Source organism: Haematobia irritans, chromosome 4 (assembly GCF_050003625.1).
Source record: "Haematobia irritans isolate KBUSLIRL chromosome 4, ASM5000362v1, whole genome shotgun sequence".
NCBI lineage: Eukaryota > Metazoa > Arthropoda > Insecta > Diptera > Muscidae > Haematobia > Haematobia irritans.
The window spans coordinates 64,228,643-64,253,769 of record NC_134400.1 but is presented as its reverse complement, the minus strand read 5'-3'; the positions used below and the strand labels follow the sequence as shown (position 1 = coordinate 64,253,769).

The following is a 25,127-nucleotide window of genomic DNA, read 5'->3' as shown; positions in this document are numbered from 1 at the left end:
CTTTACCACCTTTAAGCTGAGTACTATGTTCAGTTTTCAAGCTGAAAACCAGCTTTTTTTCACGGTTACTTTTCTTAATTAAATAATTTAGAAATATAAAATGATTATCAACCAATTCATTGGATCTTTTCCATCCATTATTTGATAAGACTTGATAAAAATATAATAGTCTTCATAAATATTTTTGTACTTTTAATTTAGTGTTTTGGTGAAAAAACCGAACATAGTACTCACCTTTAAGGTTGGTACTATGTTCGGTTTTCGAGTTGAAAACCACTTTATTTTCGCGATTACTTTTCCTCAAATAATCAAAATCATAAATGAAAACAAACTTATTCCTGTAAAGTCTTGTCGAAATCTAGGGAAACAAGAAACAGCGCATCAATTGAGTTAATTTATCTGCTTTATATTGAACTGTTTTAATAAGGTAACCACGAAAATTTCAACGCGAAAAGCGAACATAGTACTTACATTTAGTGTTCACTTTAAGGCCGGTATGCACATCTAGCGAAAAATTTCATTCCCATAAGAAATGCTTTGCTATTTATGCTAACGAAATTTTCGGTAGCGTTCAATTTCGTAAGCTGGTACGCACCTCTAATGAAAATAACAGGATTGTCAAAAGCATATTTTGGCAGCAGACATTTAATTTATTACAATCATTGTGTGCGTAAAAGTTTTAAAAGGTCTGTAAATAATAAACAATTTATTTAAGAAATATTTGGAACATATATTAACAATTTTTAAAAGCGATTAGCTGGTTTAAAATTTGTGTACACAGCCCTGTTTTTTTGTTGTAGACTTAAATAAATTTTTGCTACCGAAAATTTCGCTAGAGGTGCATACCGGCCTTTAGTGAAAAAATGAACAAATATATTTATGAAGACGATTATATTTTGATCGAGTCTTGCCGAATAATGGATGGAAAAGATCCAAGGAATTGATTGCAAAAAATTTTATATTTCTAAATTAGTTAATTCAAAAAGGTAACCGTGAAAACAAGCTGCTTTTCAGCATGAAAACGGAACATAGTACTCAGCTTTAAAGGTGGGTATTAAGTTCGAGTTTAAGCCTAGTACGAAGATCACGTTTTCGCACGAAAAACTGTTATACTCCATATAAAAAATGTTAGCGCGGAATAAATGCGAAATCTTTGTTTTAAGCATTTTAAAGCACATATTTATACAACCCTGGATTTTTCGCACGAAAAAATAGGCAGGCATATTATTTCGCATAAACAAGGTAACATCCCTGGGTTTGAGATCCTATATACGGAGATAGATGAAGATATTAGTACTAAGCATTAGCCGCTAAAAATGTCATTTTTTTCACGATTACTTTTCTTTAATAATCCATTTTAAGGAATAAAACTTTGTGAAAATTTGCTTTGGGCTATTCCCCATCAAGTTATAAAGAAATCTGCAACAAATGTGTATAATTTTGTGCCTTTTTTTACTGAAAAAATGACGATTTTAGCGGATAAACTTAATACCAACCTTAACACCATATCAATTTGATAGTGAATCCCATGGCTGAATAAGGAGGTTGAATCACGATAACAAAAACAACAAATTTCAATATGTTGTTTACAATTTTAAGAAGTCAAAATCAGCTGATAAAAGAATCGTATGACCCCTGCCAGCATGTCAAAGTTCCATTTCATCTTCATCGCTACCACAGACTCGTAAATGTCACTACAACCATCCTACTGTGATGGGGGGCAGCATATCATAAAGTACAAAATGTACTTCATTCATGTATTTTTCCATCACTACTTTTACAAAAGCCATTTTATTTTTTGTGAAACGCCAAGCGCAACCAGCTTGTTATATTTTATTTAAATAAAAACGAAAATAAAGTTCTGAAAACATAGATTTTACGCTTAAAATTGTGAAAGGTATATTGGTGAACAATTTTTGATTTTCCAAATGGAATAAAGTGATTGTTTTTCAAATATTTTACAGACACGCTGCCTCCATCGAATAAAAACACTGGCTGATAGACGCTGCAACATGTAACTCGCTACTTGTAACTCTACATCATCATTAATGCAAAAAATTATGTTAAATGTGATGTGATAGTGGTATAAATGTTATATTTTTAAGAATTTGTAAATGATTAATCAAATTAATAAATATCTAAACAAACGTGTTTTACTCGACCACAATGATTCTTTTACCACTATCTTAAAATGTGCTTTTTCTGATTGTTTGGAGGGTCTCTTATTGGCGTCGTTCTAAATTGATCTATAAAGGCACCTAATAATTGCACTCATGTGAAACCTTTTTGTAGTAACTTGGCGTGGTACAACTTCTCAATAGTGACGGCGCTTTTCCGACGAGTTTTTGATATCGTATATGATTGTTTTCGACGTACTGGGGATTCTCAGAAGCGCCCCCAAATTCAAAAAATGTTGGCAGGGACATTGGTAAAAGTGACAATTACTTATTCCTTCAATTGTCCTGAAAAAATAATTAAAATCCAGAGAAAAATAAAGCTCAATAAACACAAACGTTTGAAAAATGCTAAATTTCAACAATTTTTCAAACATTTTTTCAAAGGATTAGGGTAATATTCAAGTTGAAAAATTGTTGAGAAAATCGCGTTCTCAACAAAAACAGACATTACCCTCAACAGTGAAATTCAACACATTGGCAATAATATCTCAAGTGTTATCCTCAAATTGAAATGCAATAATTTGTCAAACAATTTTCGATGCGAGTCAAATTCAAAATTAACATCGTTGCAAATACTTTTCAACCTAAATTTGTATGAATGATATCCCCACTTCAAATTGAAAGTCAAAGCCAAAATTCTATGAATTTTGTATAATTTATTCATTTTCATCAAAATAAAATATATAATAATACACTACACTACATAATACACTACAATACCAATTGATAAATAATAATCTTATTAAACATATCAAGAAATAAGAACAAAAAAAACAACAAAACTTTAAATATCTTAAACATTATTAGTAAACACTTTGATAATTCGTTTTCCTTCCTTTTGGTGTCATAAAACAGCATTAAAATTTATTAACAAGCGGGCAATTTGAAATTAGGAACGTACTGGACCACGTGTTAGAATTGATTTCCAGCAGAAGGAATTCACAAAATATCAATTTTAAACTGATAATAGCATATGAATTAAACTGACGATGTGATGCCCATTTTCATCCAGAAGTTGTTGATTTCAACAATTTGTTGTTTTTAACAATTTTAATTGGTTACACTTGTAATGTTTCTGGAAACTTTTTCTTGTCGATAAGCCACTCATTTTTCATTGGTCAGCTTCTTAATGTTTGCAAGAATGTAACATCCAAAGATTTTGGTTTTCTGCAAAGAGATTTAAATTTAGTGACTTCTCTAAAGTGTTGATTTAATTTTTCATATTGACGTACCAATAATTGCACTGATGAGAAACTTTTTCCTAGTAACTTGGCGTGGTACAACTTCTCAATAGTGACGGCGCTTTTCCGACGAGTTTTTGATGTCGTATATGATTGTTTTCGACGTAGTGGGGATTCTCAGAAGCGCCCCCAAATTCAAAAAATGTTGGCAGGGTAGTGACTTCCTTAAAGTTTTATTTCATTTTTTATTTTCACTTACCTATTTTTATAAACTATTTGGTTATTTGTCTAAAATTTTCCATTTTTTTATTTCTTGCAATTGACCACGAACTTCGTTGCACAAATAAGTATTGAAAACCACATGGTTTTTTCGTTGCATTTTAGGGTAGTGTTTTGTCAAAGTTTTCTCATATTATCTTCAACAACTTTTCAAAGATTTCGTCAACATTTTGGCAAATTGGAAGTAATTCGCAAACAATTTGAAGATGTATTGAAGATGAGCTATTTCAAGTCAAGTTGAATTTATGTTGAAAATTATATTTACCCTCAAACTGAAAAGTTGTTGCATTTGAAAAACGCTCATACTGTGTTTATTGGGAGGTTCAAATTTAATTGTGTCACCTATGAGTGATTGTGAAGTGGATAATTCATCCGAGGAACGCCGATATGAGACAAATAAGACTATAATACCCACCAAAGTTAAGAACGGAAGTCAGTCTAATGGATCTTCTCCAACTATTAACAAAAACAGTTTATGATGCAGTTTAAAAACTGATGTGCGTGGTATTTTGGTTCTGGAATATGTTATCAAGATACTCAAGTCATCTTTGAACAATTCTCCAGCTATGAATGCGCGAGTTGGTTTGAGATGCATTTGCAGTGTCATTTGGATAGCTGCAATCACCATAAACATGATTTTGACATCTTAAAATTTTGTCGAAATAAAAAAACTTGTAATCATATGGGCCCATGATTTAACCTTCTTGTTCAGCCATGGTGAATCCCATATTCAACTTTCACAGGTTGGCTGATAAGTCCCCGGTCTGACACATAGATGGCGTCGCTAGTATTAAATGCATAATATTTTTATATAGTACCAACCTTCAAATGATTCGTGTCAAAATTTGACATCTGTAAGTCCATTAGTTTGTGAGATAGAGCGTCTTTTGTGAATCAACTTTTGTTATTGTGAAAAAAAATGGGAAAAAAGGAATTTCGTGTTTTGATAAAATACTGTTTTCTGAAGGGGAAAAATACGGTGGAAGCAAAAACTTGGCTTGATAATGAGTTTCCGGACTCTGCCCCGGGGAAATCAACAATAATTGATTGGTATGCAAAATTCAAGCGTGGTGAAATGAGCACGGAGGACGGTGAACGCAGTGGACGCCCGAAAGAGGGGGTTATCGACGAAAACATCAAAAAAATCCACAAAATGATTTTGAAGGACCGTAAAATGAAGTTGATCGAGATAGCAGAGGCCTTAAAGATATCAAAGGAACGTGTTGGTCATATCATTCATCAATATTTGGATATGCGGAAGCTCTGTGGAAAATGGGTGCCGTGCGAGCTCACATTTGACCAAAAACAACAATGTGTTGATGATTCTGAGCGGTGTTTGCAGCTGTTAACTCGTAATACACCCGAGTTTTTCCGTCGATATGTGACAATGGATGAAACATGGCTCCATCACTACACCACTGAGTCCAATCGACAGTCGGCTGTGTGGACAGCGACCGGTGAACCGTCTCCGAAGCGTTGAAAGACTCAAAAGTCCGCTGGCAAAGTAATCGCCTCTGTTTTTTGGGATGCGCATGGAATAATTTTTATCGATTATCTTGAGAAGGGAAAACCATCAACTCTCAGACCTCAAAAGGATGCTCGCAGGGAAAAAAATTTGGCTGCAATGAAGAGGTGATCGCCGAAACTGAGGCCTATTTTGAGGCAAAACCGAAGGAGTACTACCAAAATGGTATCAAAAAATTGGAAGGTCGTTATAATCGTTGTATCGCTCTTGAATGGAACTATGTTGAATTATAAAAACGAATTTTGACAAAAAAATGTGTTTTTCTTAGTTAGACCGGGGACTTATCAGTCAACCTGTTAATTCAAATAGCCTCGCAAATTGCTTGCCTTCAACACATTTTCCAATAGGTTTGAAGCATTAAGGCCGGTATGCACTTCTAGCGAAAAACTTCATTCCCATAAGAAATGCATTGCTATTTATGCTAACGAAATTTTCGGTAGCGTTCAATTTCGCAAGCTGGTACGCACCTCTAATGAAAATAACAGGGTTGTTAAAAGCATATTTTGGCAGCAAACATTTAATTTATTACAATCATTGTGTGCGTAAAAGTTTTAAAAGGTCTGTAAATAATAAACAATTTATTTGAGGAATATTTGGAACATATATTAACAATTTTTAAAAGCGATTAGCTGGTTTAAAATTTGTGTACACAGCCCTGTTTTTTTGTTGTAGACTTAAATAAATTTTTTCTACCGAAAATTTCGCTAGAGGTGCATACCGGCCTTTAAAATGAAATTTAGTTTGAAAAGTTGTTGCTAATATGTTGAGAAATTGTTGCTAACGTGTTGAATTCTACTATTGAGGGTAATATCCGTTTTTTGTTGAGAACGCCATTTTCTCAACAATTTCTCAAATTGAATTCTAAGCTAATTCTTTGAAAAAATGGTTGAAAGCGTATTGAGTATAAGCATTGCTCTAATGCGCTTTACAGACTATCAGTAGTGGGATTCTGTATTCAATTTTAACGATGAATCGCATCGTTAAGAAGGGATAACAAGAAAAATAACAACTAAGCTATTCGGTAGTCTTTTTAAACTACATTTACAATCATTTCATTTATTTATTTATTTATTCATTCACACACTACAAGATATACAAAGATCTTTTAAATTACAGTATGTGATTAATGTTGTAAATCGTTTAAAATTGGCTGTGTTGTTTTCTGGGCAGATAACAATAAATACATCGTTAAGTAAACAACGAAGATTTTTTGGTTGTTTACTTTCTATAATGAATTGACGTTATCAGCAGAAATTTCATTCATAGGGCTGTTTTCTTTTTGCACTGGATGGAACTTTTGTATGTGATTCGTTGCACTGGTGTTCTATCCAGTGCAACTATCAGTGCAAGTCGCACCAGAGTTACCATGGTAAGATAATTTTGTAGTTGTCAAAATATGAGTTGGCAACTACAAAAATTGGATTGGCAACTACTGAAAATATCAAACGAAAATAAATAACAAACATGTCGCAGAAATTGTAAGTACAAGAAATATTTCTAGATTTTGTTTAATAATTTATTTATAAATTATAGGAAAAGAAGAGGGTGGACCAAATCTGAAACGCTCCTTTTTTTATCGTGCTATAGTGCAAGGAAAGAGGATATTGAAGATCCTCGTAGAGAAATAAGCGCCTATTCATGTGTGTTGGAGGACATGATTTTTCAAGGGTTTAAGGTTAGAATCATATTTACAATTTAATATTTAATACATCCCATTTACTAGGATACCAGCATAACGCCAGAAAGCCTGGAAAATAAAATGAAATCTTTGTTAAGGGCCTATAAATCTGCAAAAGACAATGCTGGGCGCACAGGCGCTGGTGCTACTTGTGTTCCATACATGGATGAATTGGAAGAGTTGTTTGGAAGGCAGCCAACAATTTCCAACTAACATTCATTAGATGTAGGAATAGAACAAAGATGTACTCCTTCAAAACTTTCAGGTATTTTAGTGAATTCAGTGCTTTATATTGGGGTTTGATAAAATTGTGACCCTTATAGAAAGATAGAACTATTGTCTAACAAATGCTTAAATAGCTAAGCGTAAACCTCTTTCTTTATGTTTTAATACCAGTGGAATCTTATGAAAATATGTCTATTGAAATTCTCTCCGAGGGCGAATATGAATATAGCCGAGAAAAATGCAAATGAGAGGTTGTCAACCATTGACAGTGCCAGAAACTAAACGAAAACAACCTCGCTCCTGGAATGCAGGCAGGCAGGTCATGATCAGTATCAAATAGATGCTGGACAAAAAGAGTTTGGAGCCCACCAGTGCAAACAATGCAGCTTAATCTATACAGTCCATGAACCCGAAGAAGAAAAACTCCATCGTGATTTTCACGCCTCTCTTCATGTTTTGCACTTTAAGGGTTGGATAGATGAGGACATCATGGCCATATATCCCAAATGGGGGCCCGATGGTCGCATTATCCGCTTAACAGAATCAACTGCCTTGACACGTAAGGAACGTCTAATGGATATATTGAAAATTGTCGATAAAAAGCGGGGCTTTTCGTCGTACATTGTACCAAAAACGTTTGTTGCCTATTTCGCCGTAAGAAAAATGCAAATTGTGGGCTCATGTTTGGTCCAACCACTTGAAAAGGCCAACAAATATATGTGTGTGGATGGTGTTGATTGTTGTACAGAAGAACAATTTGAAGCCAAGTAAGTTAAACCTTCAAACAACAAAAGAAAACAAACAAACGAGTAAAAAATTCTTAATTTCCTTCCGATTTTAGGTGTGGCATTTTACGCATATGGGTTTCCCCTTTACATAGGCGATTCCACATCGCTACCAAATTGATACAAGCAGTGCAATTAAATACGATATATGGTGAAGAAATACCTTTGGATAAAATAGCCTTTAGTGCCCCCACTGAAATGGGTGAAAGTTTCGCTCAGAAAATTACACAAACCGATAACTTTTTGGTTTATCAATAAATTGAAAATATGCAGATAATTTAGAGATTGTTACTCCATCGATATAAGACAATTATGCTGGAAATCAATTGGTCTATTTTTAGATTTTATTTTGCATGTTTATCATTTTGTTTTTTTTTTTTTTTTTTTTTTTTATAGAAATAATGATGCCCCTAAACTTTATATTTATGGAATTAAAATCAGAAAATGCCTCATTTTCATCTGTCTGTTAAAAACAATCGCTTTTTAGTTTAAATCTTAAGATAGAAATTTTACATGGCTATCAGGATGATGGGGTAGTGTATAGAGTATTTACTTTATTTACTTGCTCCCCCATCAGGATAACCTATTAAATTTCTTTGTATAGTATGGGCAATTATTTTTGCATTCAAAATGGATTTTTAAATATTAACGCATAATCTATAGTAACATATCCGAAATATATTTGAACTGTACATAAAAACCATTCGCTTTGAATAATCATCATACAAAAATGTTAACGTTCTTTTTATTACTCCAAGTTGCTTACATGTTTGTCAACTGTTATTTTAAACCAACATATATACATACAAACATATTTTTTTCATTTGTAAGAATATTTGTTTTTTTATTACATACTCTATTCGGATTGTTTTAAGCAAATCATTACAATTTAAGGTTCCATCAGCACCGAAACAACCTTACTAAAAAGTGTGTGTTTTTTAATCCTGAATAAATAACATTTTTAAGAAAAAGTATCAATTTATTTTTTACATAGTCTGTTTTTAACTCCATACACTTCTCTGTCTCCAAGCACGGTTGCCATAGTTACCCAGAAAAAACTAGGTAACCACAACCCATTACAATTGGCATCAGTTTTCATTACACGTTGCATTACATTTCGATGAGTTACAAGTAATGTAATGACAAAAATAAATACTTCTCGGTAATTTTCCAATTGTTATTGTCAAATTTTTAGGCAGTTGGCTTAATAAAATAGAATAAATGATGGTACCATTTTTAAGGCTTTTAGTTCGATTGTTTTTAAAATTAAACGTTTTGTGCTTTTTAAATAAAAACAAACTTAAAACAGTGAAAATACTGTTTTCTGAGAATAAATCAATTATCTCCTTTAAATACACATTTGGTAGCAAGACATCATTAAATTAAATTAATCCTGTAGTGGGATTCTGTATTTCTTCACGATAATCGCATCGTTTACGTTGTCTACGAAAAAACGTGTTTGCACTAACGATCGTGTCATTCTGTAACTAATATGTAGCAACTGTTGTTTAAGCTGCGCTGCGCTTGGCAACCCTGCTACGAAAAACGGTGGAATGACAAAAAAAGTTTGCAAAATTGGAAATTGTATGGAAATTTAAAAGAAATACACAAATCCGGAAGAGAAAAATGGGTGATATTCTCAACTTATATGAAATTCCCTTTAATTTAAGACCATTTAAGGCAGTTCCGCCCGATAAAATTCTTAGAACGGCTTAGAACCTTCAGATTTTTAAAATATTGCAGAAAACTCTTTTTGTAATAGAGAAGGGATCAATTTTTTTCCTATTAAAAGTAGCGTACATAATTAAAGACCCTATTTTGCATGAATGAAATTTTCTGCTGATAACGTGAATTCATTAGAGAAAATAAACAACCAAAAAATCTTCGTTGTTTACTTAATGAAGTATTTATTGTTATCTGCACAGAAAACAACACAGCTGATTTTAAACGATTGTAAATGTAGTTTAAAACGTCTACCGAATACCTTGGATGTTATTTTTCTTGTTATCCCATCTTAACGATGCGATTCATCATTAAAATTGAATACAGAATCCCACTACTGATTTATTGTTTCTCCAAGTTATCTGTACCAAATAACTTTTTTTTTAATTTTTGGACTTAGGTTAAAACTAAATCCATTTACTGCATTTCTGTTGTCGTTTTGCAAACAGTCTTGTGGAATTTAATTCTTTTCCTTATTTTTGCCACGTTCTTCGTTTTCAATATCTTTCACTGCTGGTGGATCATTGAAAGGTTGAACTTCTCCCGAAGGCCAAATACAATCAACTACAACAGTACCACAGAGAACAGCAAAAGCCACCCAGAATAACAAACGCCATTCCAGTAATGTATCATTTGGTGTCATAACTCCCACCAAATATGGTGTAATTACACCAGTTATAGCACCAATACCATTAGTGATGGCCATCAATGTACCCGAATAATTCGGACTCATATCAAGTGGGCTAAGTTTCATGCCAGCATAGAAAGCACATTACAAATTGTAATGAAGGCCACAACAGCAACACGATCACAACCAGCATAGGATGCAGCAACCATGAAAATAGCAGGACCAAATGCAGCAACAGCAGTCATCACTTTACGGGTATTTGTAATACTCAAAATCTTTTTGTCCATCAACCAATCACCAATGAAACCAGATGAAATCGAGAAAATCCACATGAATACAAGCCATTAGCTTTGATGGAGAATTGCATAACATCACACATATATTTGGGTAAATCGGTAACCATAATGTAGAAGCCCCAATCATGACTGATTTGAGCACAGACTTAAGCAATCATAGGTAAATTAGTTAAAATAGCCTTCCAGGGTGTGGGTGGAAGATTTTCATTGCGAACAATGGAGCCCATTTCTTTTTCGAAGTAATCACGTTCGCTGGGTTTGATGTAGGGATAAGAGGCGGGGTCACTAAAGCATAAGAGACTGAAAAATATGAACCATAAAACACCAAGACCACCAAAGAGGTAAAATACAATAGGTCAATCATAGGCATCCAAAAGTACTCCGGATAGGGAATTAGCCAATATAGTACCTACCACCACCACCCAAAACCAAGGCACCCAATTTTCCACGCTCTTTTAGAGGGACCCATTGTGATAGTAGAACACTTAAAGCTGGGAAAGTAGTACCTTCGCCCAACCCCATCAATATGCGAACAATGATAAGAGCTGTGGAACCCCCTTCGGTAATGGCGATTGGTGTACCAAAGTGAAAATAGCCGTCGATAGAATACCCAAAGTCCATTTACCACCGAATTTTTCAGCCAATAGACCACCAGGAATATGGGTTACAATAACCAATATAGAATGAGGACAGAATTAAACCTTGTAATCCCTGCCAGCATTTCAAAGTTCCATTTCAACCTCATCGTTACCACAGACTCGTAAATGTCACTTCAACCATCATGAAAAGGTACATCAAAAAGTACATGCAAGTAATTTGCCATCCCTACTGTTAAAAAAGCCATTTTTTTGTGAAACGCCAAGCGCAACCAGCTTGTTATATTTTAATTAAATAAAAACGAAAATAAAGTTCTGAAAACATAGATTATACGCTTAAAATTGTGAAAGGTATATTGGTGAACAATTTGGTGATTTTCCAAATGGAATAAAGTGATTGTTTTGCAGATATTTTACAGACACGCTGCCTCCATGGAATAAAAACACTGGTTGATAGACGCAGCAACATGTAACTCGCTACTTGTAACTCAACATCATCATTAATGCCAAAAATTATGTTAAATGTAATGTGATAGTGGTATAAATGCTATATTTTTAAGAATTTGTAAATGTTTAATCAAATTAATAAATATCTAAACAAACGTGTTTTACTCGACCACAATGATTCTTTTACAACTATCTTAAAATGCACTTTTTCTGATTGTTTGGAGGGTCCCTTATTGGCGTCGTTCTAAATTGATCTATAAAGGCACCTAATAATTGCACTCATGCGAAACATTTTTGTAGTAACTTGGCGTGGTACAACTTCTCAATAGTGACGGCGCTTTTCCGACGAGTTTTTGATGTCGTATATGATTGTTTTCGACGTAGTGGGGATTCTCAAAAGAGTCCCCAAATTCAAAAAATGTTGGCAGGGATTCTTCGGACCATTCATAATCACCACCACTCGAATAATCAGAGTCCAAATCACCTGCTGGACACACCGCCGCTTCACCTTCTTCTGTATGATTCCTTTTTACGACTAATTGGGTAATGGCAATTGAAAGACTAATTGTTTTTGTTTGTTTTTGATATCTATATTTAATGTTATTAATTTCACTTTTTGCTATAAATAGGTGGTCTCTACCTCCATTTTTATTTGTAAACAAAAAACTTCATTTTGACAGCTGGGGTAAAAGTGTTGCGTTTTATTTTAGCACTGGTTATCAGTGCAAAAATAAAACAGCCCTCATGTAAACTAGGGTCTTTAATAATGTATTTTACTTTTAATAGGAAAAAATGGATCCCTTCTCTATTACAAAAGAGTTTTCTGCAATATTTTAAAAATCCGAAGGTTCTAAACCGTTTTAAGAATTTTGTCGGTCGGAACTGCCTTAAATGGTCTTAAACTAAAGGGAATTTCATATAGATTGAGAATATCGACCATTTTTCTCTTCCGGCTTTGTGTTTTTCATTTAAATTTGCAAACTGGTTTTGTCATTCCACCGTTTTTCGTAGCAGGGTTGCCAAGCACAACGCAGCTTAAACAACAGTTGCTACAGATTAGGTACAGAATGACAAGATCGTTAGTGCAAACACGTTTTTTCGTAGACAACGTAAACGATGCGATTATCGTGAAAAAATACAGAATCCCACTACAGTTATTCCGGACGACAGTGCTCGTGTAGAAGATATCCCACACCCAGAGAAATGGTTGGTTGGAATTCGATCATTACAATGAGGAAATGATGTCAGTAACTTATTATTTGTTACAAGAACAATGTTTTGATTATTTTCCCCATTATACATTCAACACGACCATAAAAAGTTCACAAGATCAAAACGAAATTCTCATAACCATTCAATTGGTTACAATAACCAATGCCGATAAATTTGGTTGTATGCTGCATAAAATTAGTGCTGTTTTCTTTTTGCACTGATAACCAGTGCTAAAATAAAACGCAAAAAAATTTCAGTTCAAATTTCAGCTCGATTTGGATTGGCAACACTTGGTCCCCAGATGTCAAAATGAAATTTTTTGTTTACAAATTGTCATGTGCGCCCACTTGTTTGATGGGTAACACTATGTAGGCAAGCGCCATCTATTGGCTACATTAGGAAGTAGGCAGAGCGAGAGATGGTGGGTATCAATAAACATTCTCTATGAGAGGATGTCTGACAGATGTTTTGGTTAAATGATGTTTTGGAAGTTGGGGAAAAAATGGCTGGGAAAGCTTGGGATCATGGCGAATGTAGCGTCAATAATGGAGGTTCTGATGATTGAAGCGTCAGTTCATTCTGGTTTTGGACGCGAGATAGTGAGGTGGTGTCGTTGGATGGTGAAAAGGAAAGTGCGGTTGATTGTCTGTTTGAAATTAAATAAAGCCTTTGTTCAGCAAGTTTAAGTAAATAAAAAAAAACACAAGAGAGACACTCAAATGTGAATGTAAACAAAGATTTGCGTTTATTTATGGCGAATAAAAAAAATGAATATGCACAATTTAATTTCGAACTATTAAAAGAAGCTTTATTGTGTTACAATTTGCCAACATTAAGTACTATAAATTTAAATCTAAATTTAAAACGCTAAAAAAAAGGAAGGTGAAATAAACTTGAAATTGAATGTAAACGCTAAATATTGAAATCAAGTTAAAAGCTAAACTTAAACGCTAAAAAAAAATATTAAATAAACGTATAACTAAAGTTAAACGCTAAAGTAGAAAAGTAAAACAAACTTAAAGTTAGACTTAAACCTAATTGGCCTGAAACAAACAAAAAGGAAAAGGAGAACTTTAAAAAAGGCAAATAAAATATAATAAAAGAAATGCTATTTTAAAAGATAAAAAAAAAACGCAACCGCAAAGACACTATAATTTAAAGAGAATAACCATCCAGTAAAATTGTTGCGACACTCATCGTTCGTCTACCTCCATTTGACGCTACTCGCGCGGCACCGAGTTTTTCCGGCAGAGCCAGTTTATGCGACCCTCCTGACTCCTTACACATCTGGTTCATCCGCTCCAGCTTTATGGCCATTGGTGTTGCGCTGGTCATCCCACAGCGCCCAGGTACCGTGAATGCTTCCTTTTCTTTTGTCTGACTGGAACTTGGACAGGTACATGATTTAGACCTTGACGGACGGACGGACTTGTACATTAAACTTCTGTGAATAAAAAAAGAAGAGAAAGAGATTCATTAGTATTTGAATTTTTATCTAGATTCACTAGTTTATCTATAGTCTGTTAGGGGGATTACATTAAAGCCTGGGAAGTTTAAATAGTGCCGTATTTGGGCAACAGTGTTAGGTTGAGCTCACCCTAGGACTTGGTTTAGTAATTTAAGGACTGGTGAATTGTGTCCTCCAGTGATATGTATAATGCGCTCCCCATAAGACCTGGAATGGACAGTGAATAATGCTAGAAAATAAAGGAAGATAAAATCTAGTTTATTGGCAGAAAGTTTTACTTGTCGACGATACGATACTTACCTTACCTTGACGGACGGACGGAAAAGACAGGAAACGAAAAGGAGAAGACTGGAAGGTTTCATCATCTATTCCTGGGAAATAGACAAAAATAATTAGAAATAGAATTTTTATATATTTTGTTTTTGCATTTTGTTTAAATTGAAGAATATTGTTAGAATTAGTTTAAATAAAACCACAAGCTTTTATAACGTCATGAATTGAAATATTGGCTTTTGGAAATTAATTTAAAGATGGAGGAATAGTAGGTTTTAAAAGGAAAAGGTAAAAGGTGATTTGAAGAACAGGTGAGTAGTTTTTGGGGTGTCCCGAGTTGATGGGCCACGGGGACACCATGGTTGGGGAGGGTCAGGCCACGGCATGCCTTGGAAAACCGGCATGCCGGCAAGCCAATATGGGTGGTAAGTTGTGTGGATGTTAATTTTTGTGATACGTACTTGTTGGTCTTTGTGCTGTCCTCCAAAGCTGGTTAAATATTTTGTTTTTTTGTCAGCTGCCAGAGGACTGAGTTGCCAATGAACCGCGCCCCATAGACTGAGCCAAAAGCCGGCAACACCGATCAGCAACCAGCGTACGGCAACTCGGTTCCTCCCTCCAGATGGCAGTAGCCTCCGGGCTGTGACAAAATAAAAAAAGAGGATAGAGACCGCCAATATATAGCAACAAGTGAATTTTGATAATATTAAATATAGATCCATAAACAAAAAATTAATAAACCAAAGTTTGTGGTGGTAATTTGCATAATTGTTTTTGCCCTAAATCAACTTGTCGGTAGTGAAATGGATTTGGAAAATGGATGGATTTAAATAGTTCTTTAAACAAGTGGAACAATTCCAAAAGCTATTGAGAGCTTTACAAAATGAAATTCCACCTATATCTGCCTTACCCCCAGAGCCTGAGCCACTACAAACAAAGCCGATTACAAGTGTTGCGGACACGGATAAAATGGAAATTATGTCCAAGAATTGTGCAGAACTAAAGCAGACACTGGCAAACAATTGCAAGTCCAAGAAGAAACAAAAGGAAAAGTCTAAATCTAACTTGCAATTGTCCTGTATTGCAAGGCTGTCAATGAAATACTAGCGCATGCCGCGGAAGTTCCTTCTCCCAATGACATAATTGTAACAGAAGAGTCTGTTGAACCCAGGGCTGTGGAGCCGAGTCAATTTTGCTCGACTCCGACTCCAGCATTTTTCATCAGCTCGACTCCGGGCAATATAACTAAATCTCATTTTAATTTGTAGTTCTATTGTGGGGGTATCATAAATGGATCGATATAAAGTATCGTATTTATTTATGTGTAGAAACAGGTCTTAATTTCACACTTGTTGCCAATTGAACTCTATATTTCAAATTTAGGGCAATGTCTGTCCTATATTTACAAATATATTTACAATTTTTGATGGCAATTTCGGAACAACGCATTTATGATTCATCAGTCGATAGATATGTATTAGAGGTATAGGAAAATTTGAGTCATCTGTACAAGTTTTCGGCTTAGGTAGTGAGTATCAGTGAGCATCAGTAAGAAAAAAATTGAGAAAATTTGTTATAGAAATAAAATGTGAAAAATTTCTATAGAAATACAATTTTGAAAAAAAAAAATTGTAGAAATAAAATTTTGAAAAAAAAAATATCAATAGAAATACAAATTTGAAAAAAAAATTGTGTATTGAACAAAATTTTGCAAAATTTTCCATAGAAGTGATATTTTGCAAAAATTTCCTATAGAATAAAATTTGGAAAAATTTTCAATAGAAGTAAAATTTTGCAAAATTATCTAAAGACACAAATTTTTTTTATAGAAAAAGAATTTTGACATAATTTTCTATAGAAATAAAATTTTAAAAACATGTTTGTGTAGTAAGTAAAATTTTGCAAAATTTTCTATATAATCAAAATTTTGAATAAATTTTTTATAGAAATAAAATTTTGACAAAATTTTCTATAGAAATAAAATTTTGATACAATGTTGTTATTTTTTTATTTCAGCTTAAAACCATACATTGACTAAACTACAAGAGTAGCTTAACCAACAGAGGAAAAGAATGTTTGTCAAATTTATTTGGGCAAAGCCCTATAGACTGCAAGATGGTTGGATGGACGCACGTTTCGGAATTACCACATTCCTCATCAGCATCCTCTACTTGCAGCAAAACTATCAACCAATTATCAGAATAAATTCAGGCAGTTTATTAAACCCAACAAAAACCACACTTGAACCCTCCGAAAAAAGGTTTTACATTGATAGCCGGCTTATGCCGAAATAAATTCGAAACAAACATTTTGATACAATAAAATTTTGAATACAAATTTTTTATAGAAATAAAATTCTGACAAAATTACAATAGAAATAAAATTTTGAAAAAGTGTAGTAAATAAAATTTTGCAAAATTTTCTGTAGAAATAAAATTTTGCAAAATATTATATAGAAACAAAATATTGACTAAATTTTCTATAGAAATAACATTTTTACAGACATAAAATTTTGACTAAATTTTCTATAGAGATAAAATGATCTCCGTAATTGGAAGTTGATTTTCATTTACAGTCGTGCCGTACATTGCTCGAATGAATAACGCAATGGAAACTAATTTTCGTACAAACGTGTTTACTTACAAATATATGAAGTGTTTAAAAAAATTTAGTTTAGCCGGAGTCGGAGTCGAGCAAAATTTTTGATACTCCGGCTCCAGCAAAATCTTCAGACTCCGCCTCCACAGCCCTTCTTGAACCAGTGCCAGTTTCTAATTAGATATACAATACCAAATTTTATTATATGTATCTCTCTCTTGCACTTGCTGCTCTCCTCTTTACACATTTAAATTGTTCCTATCATATGGACTTATAATTACTGATACTGATATTGTTCCAAATTAGCCCTTTGGCCTTGGTACATTGACGTAATTCATAAAAAATAAATAAAAATGGTGCTACATTTAGTTCATTAAAGAATAACCATAAATCCATACGATATTATATCAAGCTCTTCAATTGTTCTAAGGGCTTTAATTCACCACTACATATTTCTCTTTCTCATTTATATCATATTAAGCGAAAACAATCTATTTTGTATTTGTTAATTTTTTTTATTAAACCGATAAATCATAAATGACTTTCGTCTTTCTTGTTAAAGAAGATTGTAAAAGCTTTTAATTATTGGATTAGTGATAGGCTTTGTTATAGTCATGGCATGCAAATACACGAAATGTGTGCGTGTGTGTAATCCTCTTTTCTATATTATCCATTTTTTGAGCCTCAACAAATGATTTCTCACCTGCCCAAAGCATGCGAACGTGTATTTAATTGTTTGTAATTATCTTTTGGTGTGATTTTGGCGGTAGTGTTATGTAGGCATCCAAGTTTCTAACCCACCAAAAATGGCGCATTCAACAAGTTAGTTTTGGTTTGATAAAATTTTCTAAGAAATAAAAAATTAAAACAATTGCTATATAAATACAGATTTCGTAGATTATTTTTGGCGATATGGACCAAATGTTGTGTGATTGGCCATTGGCTATATTTAACTAAAGACCGATGTGGACCAATTTTTGCATGGCTGTTAGAGACAATATACTAACCCACGTACCAAATTTCAACCGGATCGGATGAATTTTACTCTTTCAAGAGGCTCCTGAGGTCAAATCTTGGGATCGGTTTATATGAGGGCTATATATAATTATGGACCGATATCGACCAATTCCCAATAAACACAAACGTTTGAAAATGCTAAATTTCAACAATTTTTCAAACATTTTTTCAAAGGATTAGGGTAATATTCAAGTTGAGAAATTGTTGAGAAAATCGCGTTCTCAACAAAAAACAGACATTACCCTCAACAGTGAAATTCAACACATTAGCAATAATATCTCAAGTGTTATCCTCAAATTGAAATGACTTGCTACTCAATAATTTGACAAACAATTTTCGATGCGAGTCAAATTCAAAATTAACATCGTTGCAAATACTTTTCAACCTAAATTTGTATGAATGATATTCCCACTTCAAATTGAAAGTCAAAGCCAAAATTCTATGAATAATTTATTATGTATAATTTATTCATTTTCATCAAAATAAAATATATAATAATACACTACACTACATAATACACTACAATACCAATTGATAAATAATAATCTTATTAAACATATCAACAAATAAGAAAAAAAAAAAACAAACAACAAAACTTTAAATATCTTTAACATTATTAGTAAACACTTTTGCATTGATAATTCGTTTTCATTTCTTTTGGTGTCATAAAACAGCATTAAAATTTATTAACAAGCGGGCAATTTGAAATTAGGAACGTACTGGACCGCGTGTTAGAATTGATTTCCAGCAGAAGGAATTCACAAAATAGCCATTTTAAACTGATAATAGCATATGAATTAAACTGACGATGTGATGCCCATTTTCATCCAGAAGTTGTTGATTTCAACAATTTGTTGTTTTTAACAATTTTAATTGGTTGCACTTGTAATGTTTCTGGAAACTTTTTCTTGTCGATAAGCCACTCATTTTTCATTGGTCATCTTCTTAATGTTTGCAAGAATGTAGCATCCAAAAATTTTGGTTTTCTGGAAAGAGATTTAAATTTAGTGACTTCTCTAAAGTGTTGATTTAATTTCAAGGCATATTAATCCAGGTAAAGTCATGCAATCAGGTGACTAATATCGACATTCATCTTGTCAAAGGCTTTGTTTACGTTTAGTAGATTTGTTTACATTCTTTGTTTACATATATATTGCTTTTATTTACATTAAACTGAAACACTATGGTTCGAGTGTACGAATTGAGGCATTAAGGAATCTAAGAGATGCAATAGCAGTAAATCATGGGATCCCTATGAAGTTCAAAGAGCTTATATGGAAAAGGTCATCATATGCCTACGAGATGGATCAAATGGTTTTCTGGAATCCCAAACGGGTATAAAATAATGTATAACAATGTAACCACCAATAAAACGAAAACTTTCTCATAGGAACCGGTAAAACCTTATGTTCATCTTTGGAATGGCTGCAATCCCGAAAAGAAATGAAGATGCAAATACAACAAACAGCACCGCCACCAATTATTTTAAAAACAATCCTATTTAGGCGGAGCACCTGTAAATAATTGCTCGTGCAAAGCCCAAGGGTGGTAGCTGGGGTCTTCCTAAAATAATATATATATATATATATAATGGGTACTTGAGGTACCCATTCACAACTAACGCAAGCTATGTAAGAATTAAAGCGGACATCTTACTCATTTACGAGAGCGGTGGTTTTGGGATCCAGAGATCAATTGTGTATATATCCCGAGGTATTGCGAGAACAGGGCAATTCAAATAAAACACAGATCGATTTGTCGATTGCGAGTCCAAAAAAGAACTTGTGCCTTTCATCATCGTGTGGAATCGCGCAAAGATGATCTGGATTTAATAGACATTGAAGACTTGGTTAAAGTAGGTAAAAACTCAAAATGTGTCCATATTATGGAGCCAAAGAATTGATTGAAGATGCAGACAATGTATTTATGTCCTATAACTATTTATTGGACACATCTGCACGGAAAGCAAATAGAATTGAATTGAGCAATACCTCATAATATCGGAAAGATAAATAATAAATAATTTTTATTATTTTTTATAATTTTTAATGGATTCTAACGCTTGTCTGAAACGTTTGACCTCATATATTTTCAAAAATTCATAACTTTTTCAGATTGAATTTAGCATTTTTTTGACAAAATTTAAATAATTTGTACCATTTTATGAATTCTTAAACAGTTTTTAACCAATTTGAAACAAAAAATTTAACATTACCAATTAAAAATATGAAAAGAACATGTTATAAAAAATTGAATGAAAAGAACTTCCTGTGTAGTTAAAATGAAGAACATCAGTGGGAGTACATCTTCTGGAAGATCTTTTAAAGTTGTGCCTTTGGAAGAACTTCCAAATTTTTTGATGGGTAACTCTGCACTTCTGCCACATAGGATCAGCAATAATTTTTTATGAAATAGCGCAATGCCTCATGCAAACGATCCATAAATTCTGCTCCTGGTGTAATACAATTGCTACCGAATCGTTCGTGTTCTCTCACTTCACCTAGGCTCTGCGCTAATCGTTCCAAAGTTCAGCTTCCTTGGCTGAACGAAAACGTCTACTACGCTGTTGATTCATTTTTGCACGAGGGGTCACGCCGTCAATGGCCATAAAGAATAATTTCTGTGGTTTAATTAGAAAATACAACTTGTCAATATAGTTGAATATGTCCTTCAACATATCCTCCTGTTATGTTGAGATGGATGTTTGTATCATCGGAATGGGAGCAATTGTGAATAATGCCATTCATATCCAAATAAAGATTATCAAAATCGGGAACCTAAATAGAATACACAAGAAGCTCATAATTATTTCCTCCAACTTGTTACATGTCACTCCACACTTACGCATTGTTCCCAGGCCAATTCACTGAGACAAGGATACCGTTCGCTTATGTAGCGGAAAAATTTCGCCCCATTTTTTGTTGTTATTTTGTATTGATGTCTGCCTTAGGCATATATTTAACTTCAAATGCCTTTTTGTTCTTTGTTATAAACAATTGTTGGCTGAAAACAACACTACACATACACAAAATGTCAAGTTAAGTCATCTGCCATTTTAGTTTGACATTATAATTATCATGGGGGTACACACGTTTGCTCGAAGCAGTTCCAGTTAATTGTCCACCATTTTTTCATCGGTCAGCTTTTTAATGTTTTCAAGAACATAGAATCCATAATTTTAGTTTTCTGCAAAGAGATATACATTTAGTGACTTCCTGAAAGTTTTATTTCATTTTTTATTTTCACTTACCTATTTTTATAAACTATTTGGTTATTTGTCTAAAATTTTCCATTTTTTTATTTCTTGCAATTGACCACGAACTTCGTTGCACAAATAAGTATTGAAAACCACATGGTTTTTTCGTTGCATTTTAGGGTAGTGTTTTGTCAAAGTTTTCTCATATTACCTTCAACACCTTTTCAAAGATTTCGTCAACATTTTGGCAAATTGGAAGTAATTCGGAAACAATTTGAAGATGTATTGAAGATGAGCTATTTCAGGTCAAGTTGAATTTATGTTGAAAATTATATTTACCCTCAAACTGAAAAGTTGTTGCATTTGAAAAACGCTCATCCTGTGTTTATTGGGATTTGTCACATCAATTCGATAAAGCGAGCAGAGTGAAAGTGGTACGCAATCGTTTCCTTTTTTTTGTTGTATGGTTGGACGAGAGGCTCTAAATGAGCAAGGACGCCACGAGGGCTGACGCTACGCCGGAAATTAAATTTCGTCGTACCACACATCGCCGTCTATGAGCCCACCGATAAGCTTTGATAATTTCTAACTGATGACTAACCAATACAGCCTACAACACAATGGACTGAATAGTCTAAGTGAGCCCGATACATCTTGCTGTCACCTAATCTAACGTAACCTAACCAATCGAATGGGAATTCCTATTTGCTTTTGTGAACTTGTTTACCGTTGTGTTGTATATATAGTGGGGGAAATAAGCAAAATATTGTTGTTGTAACAAAATATAAGTTACTGTCGTTATCTCCTTATTGTAATGATCGAATTGCAACCAACCATTTCTCTGAGTGCGGGGGACAACCCTAATAAAATGTCTTAAAAAGTCACAATTTTAACAAATTGGAATTATTTTTCGGGATCCCGAAAAGTCTCGGGATTCAAACTAATACATCCCGGGTGACAGCCCTAGTGTATAATCATTGTTTTTGAGCACGAAAAAACATAAATTTCATTACATAACCTGTCTGTCCGTCCTACATTAATTCAATTTCTTACGTCTCTATGACACCCTATTATTTTTTCGATAATTATGTTATCGAAAGTTAGCGACGTCGCTACCTTCACGCAGGTTGAATAATTGTAATAACCTAATAATTTGTGAAGTTCTACAACTATTTCGTGGATTTCAAAAATGTCCTGCATCAAATTTAGGAGAATACTTCATAGAAAACCTATTGGCAATCAATGTCGCTTCTGGTGTTCATCAGATACACGGCGCACTTCGTTAGAAAACTTTGCAGAAACTGAGCGGTCAAATATAGAAGTTAGCCGTAACAAATCTGGACTCCTCCAACAGCACCTAAATATATTATTTGATCGGATACCTTATAAAGAACCAAGTTCGTGGATTCATTTAAGTGAAAAATATCAGAGAAAGGCATTTGCTCGTTTTGGTGTAGAAAGCGGAGTAAATCCACGTATATGTTTTCACAACAAATCGGATATACAGCAGCAGGTTTATGAATCCTTAATGGAACCAAAATCTGTTAACACATTGATTGAGAATGCAATGTTGAATATTAAACAAAAAAACGAAGGAATGCGAAAAAGGGAAGAATTAATTACCAAAAATATGGAGAGGCTTGGCGCATGGAAGAAGGAATTGCAAAGTAAAATCGCAAAGAAAGAAGCGGATGCTTTGGCTGCAAAACAGAGAAAGGAGAGACTTGTGGAAGAGGTTCGGAGACATTTTGGATACAAAGTTGATCCACGTGACGAACGTTTTAAAGAGGTTTTGGAACAGAAGGAAAAAGAAGATAAGAAAATTCAAAAGGAGGCAAAAAGGCAAGCTAAGGAACAGAAGTTGCTGTCAAAATTAGTAGCAAAATCTTAAACATTAATAGTAGTGATCAAATACTTTCAAAAATAATGTATCTGTTTGGGTATTTTAATAAATGATTTTAAAAATGAGATGGACATTTCCAATTCTCTTATCGATCAAGAAATTTGTAGTTCTCAAGATTTAGATCGAAATACGAGATCTACACGACGGAAAATTGGTGCGAATTGACACTAGTGGATTTATCACAGGACTGGTATCGCTCCAGTTTATCACGATTTTTATTTATTGATATTATACTAAATATAAAAGTAATAATAGAAACTTATTTAGGGAAAAACGTCTATCATAATCCTTTTTCCGAAGATTGTGTAATTCACTTTGGGTTTAGTAATTACCTGAATTTATTCTCATTATTGGTTGATAGTTTTGCTGCAATTAGGATGCTGGGGAGGAATGTGGTAATTCCATCAAATAGGGTTTCCATATGGATAATTTTGAAAAGAGAACTTTCTCTTTAAAAAAGGTACATTTTAACTAAAAAAGAGTTTACAATAAAAAATTCTTTATTAAATAATTAATAATTTTATTGATGTTAAAATGAAAATAATAATAATAGTTTCTAATGATAGAAACAACGAAATAAATAAATAAAAAACAAAAAGAATCACATTTTCTTAAAAAATAAACAGAATAAATTCAAAAATACGCTGTCAAAAATAAAATACACATGTTCCTTTGATCTCGCCCCCAATTGACGACGACAACGTATTGGCGTATTTACGTCGTACGTTCAATTACATAAATTTCTAATTTTTACGCAGTAAGCCTAGTACTAAGATAATGTTTTCGCACGAAAAACTGTTATACTCCATATAAAAAAACGTTAGCGCGGAATAAATGCGAAATCTTTGTTTTGAGCATTTTCAAACACATATTTATACAACCCTGGATTTTTCGCACGAAAAAATAGGCAGGTATATATTTCGCATAAACGAACTTAGTCGCAATTGTGCGTCGAAACGTCGCAATTGTGTTCCGGCCTTTAATTTGTCAACAGATTTACCCCAGTAAACAATTAGTGGCAAACAATTGTTGCGAATTCCTACTAAATAAATAAAATTCCATCAATCTAGGAGTTTTTTTTTGAAATAGAGTACATATAGAGCACTGTTGGACATAAAAATACGGCACCAAAAAAAGAGAGTGAACAAAAAGATACGAACACAAAAAGAGAACATGTTCTCTTTAAAAGAGATGTAATGGACAGCAGCGTTGCCGTTTAAATTTGGTCAAATTTATAATTTTTCCTAGAATTTCTATCACAATAGTTTATGTGCAGTGACTAAAGATAAAAGGCTTAAAATATAGGCTAATACCGATTTCACACTGAAAATAATATTGACGTGAGGCCAAAGATTTCATGTGCTTAAAATACGAATGCGAGTTTTGCTTGGCATAGAAGACGTATTTCTCTAAAATAAAAATTTTCCCTGGTCCAAACGACTATAAACTTTTCAATGAAGTCGGTTTGTCCTTATAGTTAAGTGACTCGACTTAAATTGGGTATCCTAACATGAAAGAAAATTTCGTTTTACTAAAGTCAAAATGGCCTTAATAATTCTGAAAAAATTTTCAAAATTAACGAAATCGTCTTTAATAACATATTGTTGACTTTTTGCATCTCGACTATAACACTAAAAAGCGTTTAAAAATAGGAGATATTTTTTAAAACTTTACTTTTAAAGTTGTTTTTTACTTGAAACATATAATAATTTTCAGTTGTAGTCGAGTCTGAATTTGGAAATTTAAGTAGTCGTTCAGACGTTTCCAATGGACTTTGTTAGCACATGAAGAAAAACAAATTGATATATTCGAATTTGTTTCCTAGAATCAAGTACGCAAAACTCAAATTTAAAAGAGAATTGTGATTGCTCCGTCTATCAACCAGTGTTTTTATTCCATGGAGGCAGCGTGTCTGTAAAAT

The 25,127-nt window shown here is 33.4% G+C and overlaps 3 protein-coding genes, 4 long non-coding RNA genes and 1 pseudogene across 8 annotated transcripts; 5 read left to right on the top strand and 3 right to left on the bottom strand.

Annotated features, from left to right (window-relative positions):
* Positions 1-1,763: 1,763 nt before the first annotated feature.
* On the top strand, positions 1,764-2,167 carry LOC142236657 (uncharacterized). The gene is made up of 2 exons (XR_012722142.1): positions 1,764-1,897; positions 1,965-2,167. It is a non-coding gene; the product is annotated as an uncharacterized LOC142236657 (long non-coding RNA).
* Positions 2,168-7,284: 5,117 nt separating this feature from the next.
* On the top strand, positions 7,285-8,108 carry LOC142235472 (N-acetyltransferase eco-like). The gene is made up of 3 exons (XM_075306724.1): positions 7,285-7,316; positions 7,377-7,832; positions 7,907-8,108. The coding sequence occupies exons 1-3, from the start codon at positions 7,285-7,287 to the stop codon at positions 8,106-8,108; spliced, it is 690 nt and encodes a 229-aa protein (XP_075162839.1).
* A 1,805-nt stretch (positions 8,109-9,913) lies between these two features.
* On the bottom strand, positions 9,914-12,211 carry LOC142235468 (putative inorganic phosphate cotransporter; annotated as a pseudogene).
* Positions 11,209-11,714, top strand: LOC142234174 (uncharacterized). The gene is made up of 2 exons (XR_012721578.1): positions 11,209-11,443; positions 11,501-11,714. It is a non-coding gene; the product is annotated as an uncharacterized LOC142234174 (long non-coding RNA).
* A 1,321-nt stretch (positions 12,212-13,532) lies between the features above and the next one.
* On the bottom strand, positions 13,533-15,140 carry LOC142233802 (uncharacterized). Of its 2 annotated transcripts, none has more exons than XR_012721494.1 (3): positions 14,954-15,140; positions 14,520-14,590; positions 13,533-14,448 (listed from the first exon to the last, which is right to left on the bottom strand). It is a non-coding gene; the product is annotated as an uncharacterized LOC142233802 (long non-coding RNA). The 2 variants fall into 2 exon arrangements; XR_012721493.1 differs by having other exon boundaries at positions 13,533-14,195; positions 14,525-14,590.
* Positions 15,141-19,166: 4,026 nt separating this feature from the next.
* LOC142234084 (regulator of telomere elongation helicase 1 homolog) lies at positions 19,167-19,676 on the top strand. Its single transcript, XM_075305165.1, has 2 exons — positions 19,167-19,442; positions 19,498-19,676. The coding sequence occupies exons 1-2, from the start codon at positions 19,382-19,384 to the stop codon at positions 19,629-19,631; spliced, it is 195 nt and encodes a 64-aa protein (XP_075161280.1). The 5' UTR covers positions 19,167-19,381; the 3' UTR covers positions 19,632-19,676.
* A 460-nt stretch (positions 19,677-20,136) lies between these two features.
* Positions 20,137-21,645, bottom strand: LOC142234085 (uncharacterized). The gene is made up of 3 exons (XR_012721557.1): positions 21,358-21,645; positions 20,952-21,293; positions 20,137-20,884 (listed from the first exon to the last, which is right to left on the bottom strand). It is a non-coding gene; the product is annotated as an uncharacterized LOC142234085 (long non-coding RNA).
* A 697-nt stretch (positions 21,646-22,342) lies between these two features.
* On the top strand, positions 22,343-23,271 carry LOC142235001 (large ribosomal subunit protein mL64-like). Its single transcript, XM_075306221.1, has one exon. It carries the CDS (start codon positions 22,493-22,495, stop codon positions 23,192-23,194), a length of 702 nt encoding a protein of 233 aa, XP_075162336.1. The 5' UTR covers positions 22,343-22,492; the 3' UTR covers positions 23,195-23,271.
* The last annotated feature ends 1,856 nt before the right edge of the window (positions 23,272-25,127 follow it).

Excerpts from the sequence above, each read along its gene's own strand:
- LOC142235472 (XM_075306724.1), top strand. The coding sequence starts at position 7,285 with ATGAATATAGCCGAGAAAAATGCAAATGAGAG. Across the intron at positions 7,317-7,376 it reads GAGAAAAATGCAAATGAGAG|GCAGGCAGGTCATGATCAGT; the intron begins GTTGTCAACCAT and ends CCTGGAATGCAG. Across the intron at positions 7,833-7,906 it reads GAAGAACAATTTGAAGCCAA|GTGTGGCATTTTACGCATAT; the intron begins GTAAGTTAAACC and ends TTCCGATTTTAG.
- LOC142234084 (XM_075305165.1), top strand. The coding sequence starts at position 19,382 with ATGGAAAAGGTCATCATATGCCTACGAGATGGATCAAATGGTTTTCTG. Across the intron at positions 19,443-19,497 it reads TTTTCTGGAATCCCAAACGG|GAACCGGTAAAACCTTATGT; the intron begins GTATAAAATAAT and ends ACTTTCTCATAG.
- LOC142235001 (XM_075306221.1), top strand. The coding sequence starts at position 22,493 with ATGTCCTGCATCAAATTTAGGAGAATACTTCATAGAAAACCTATTGGC.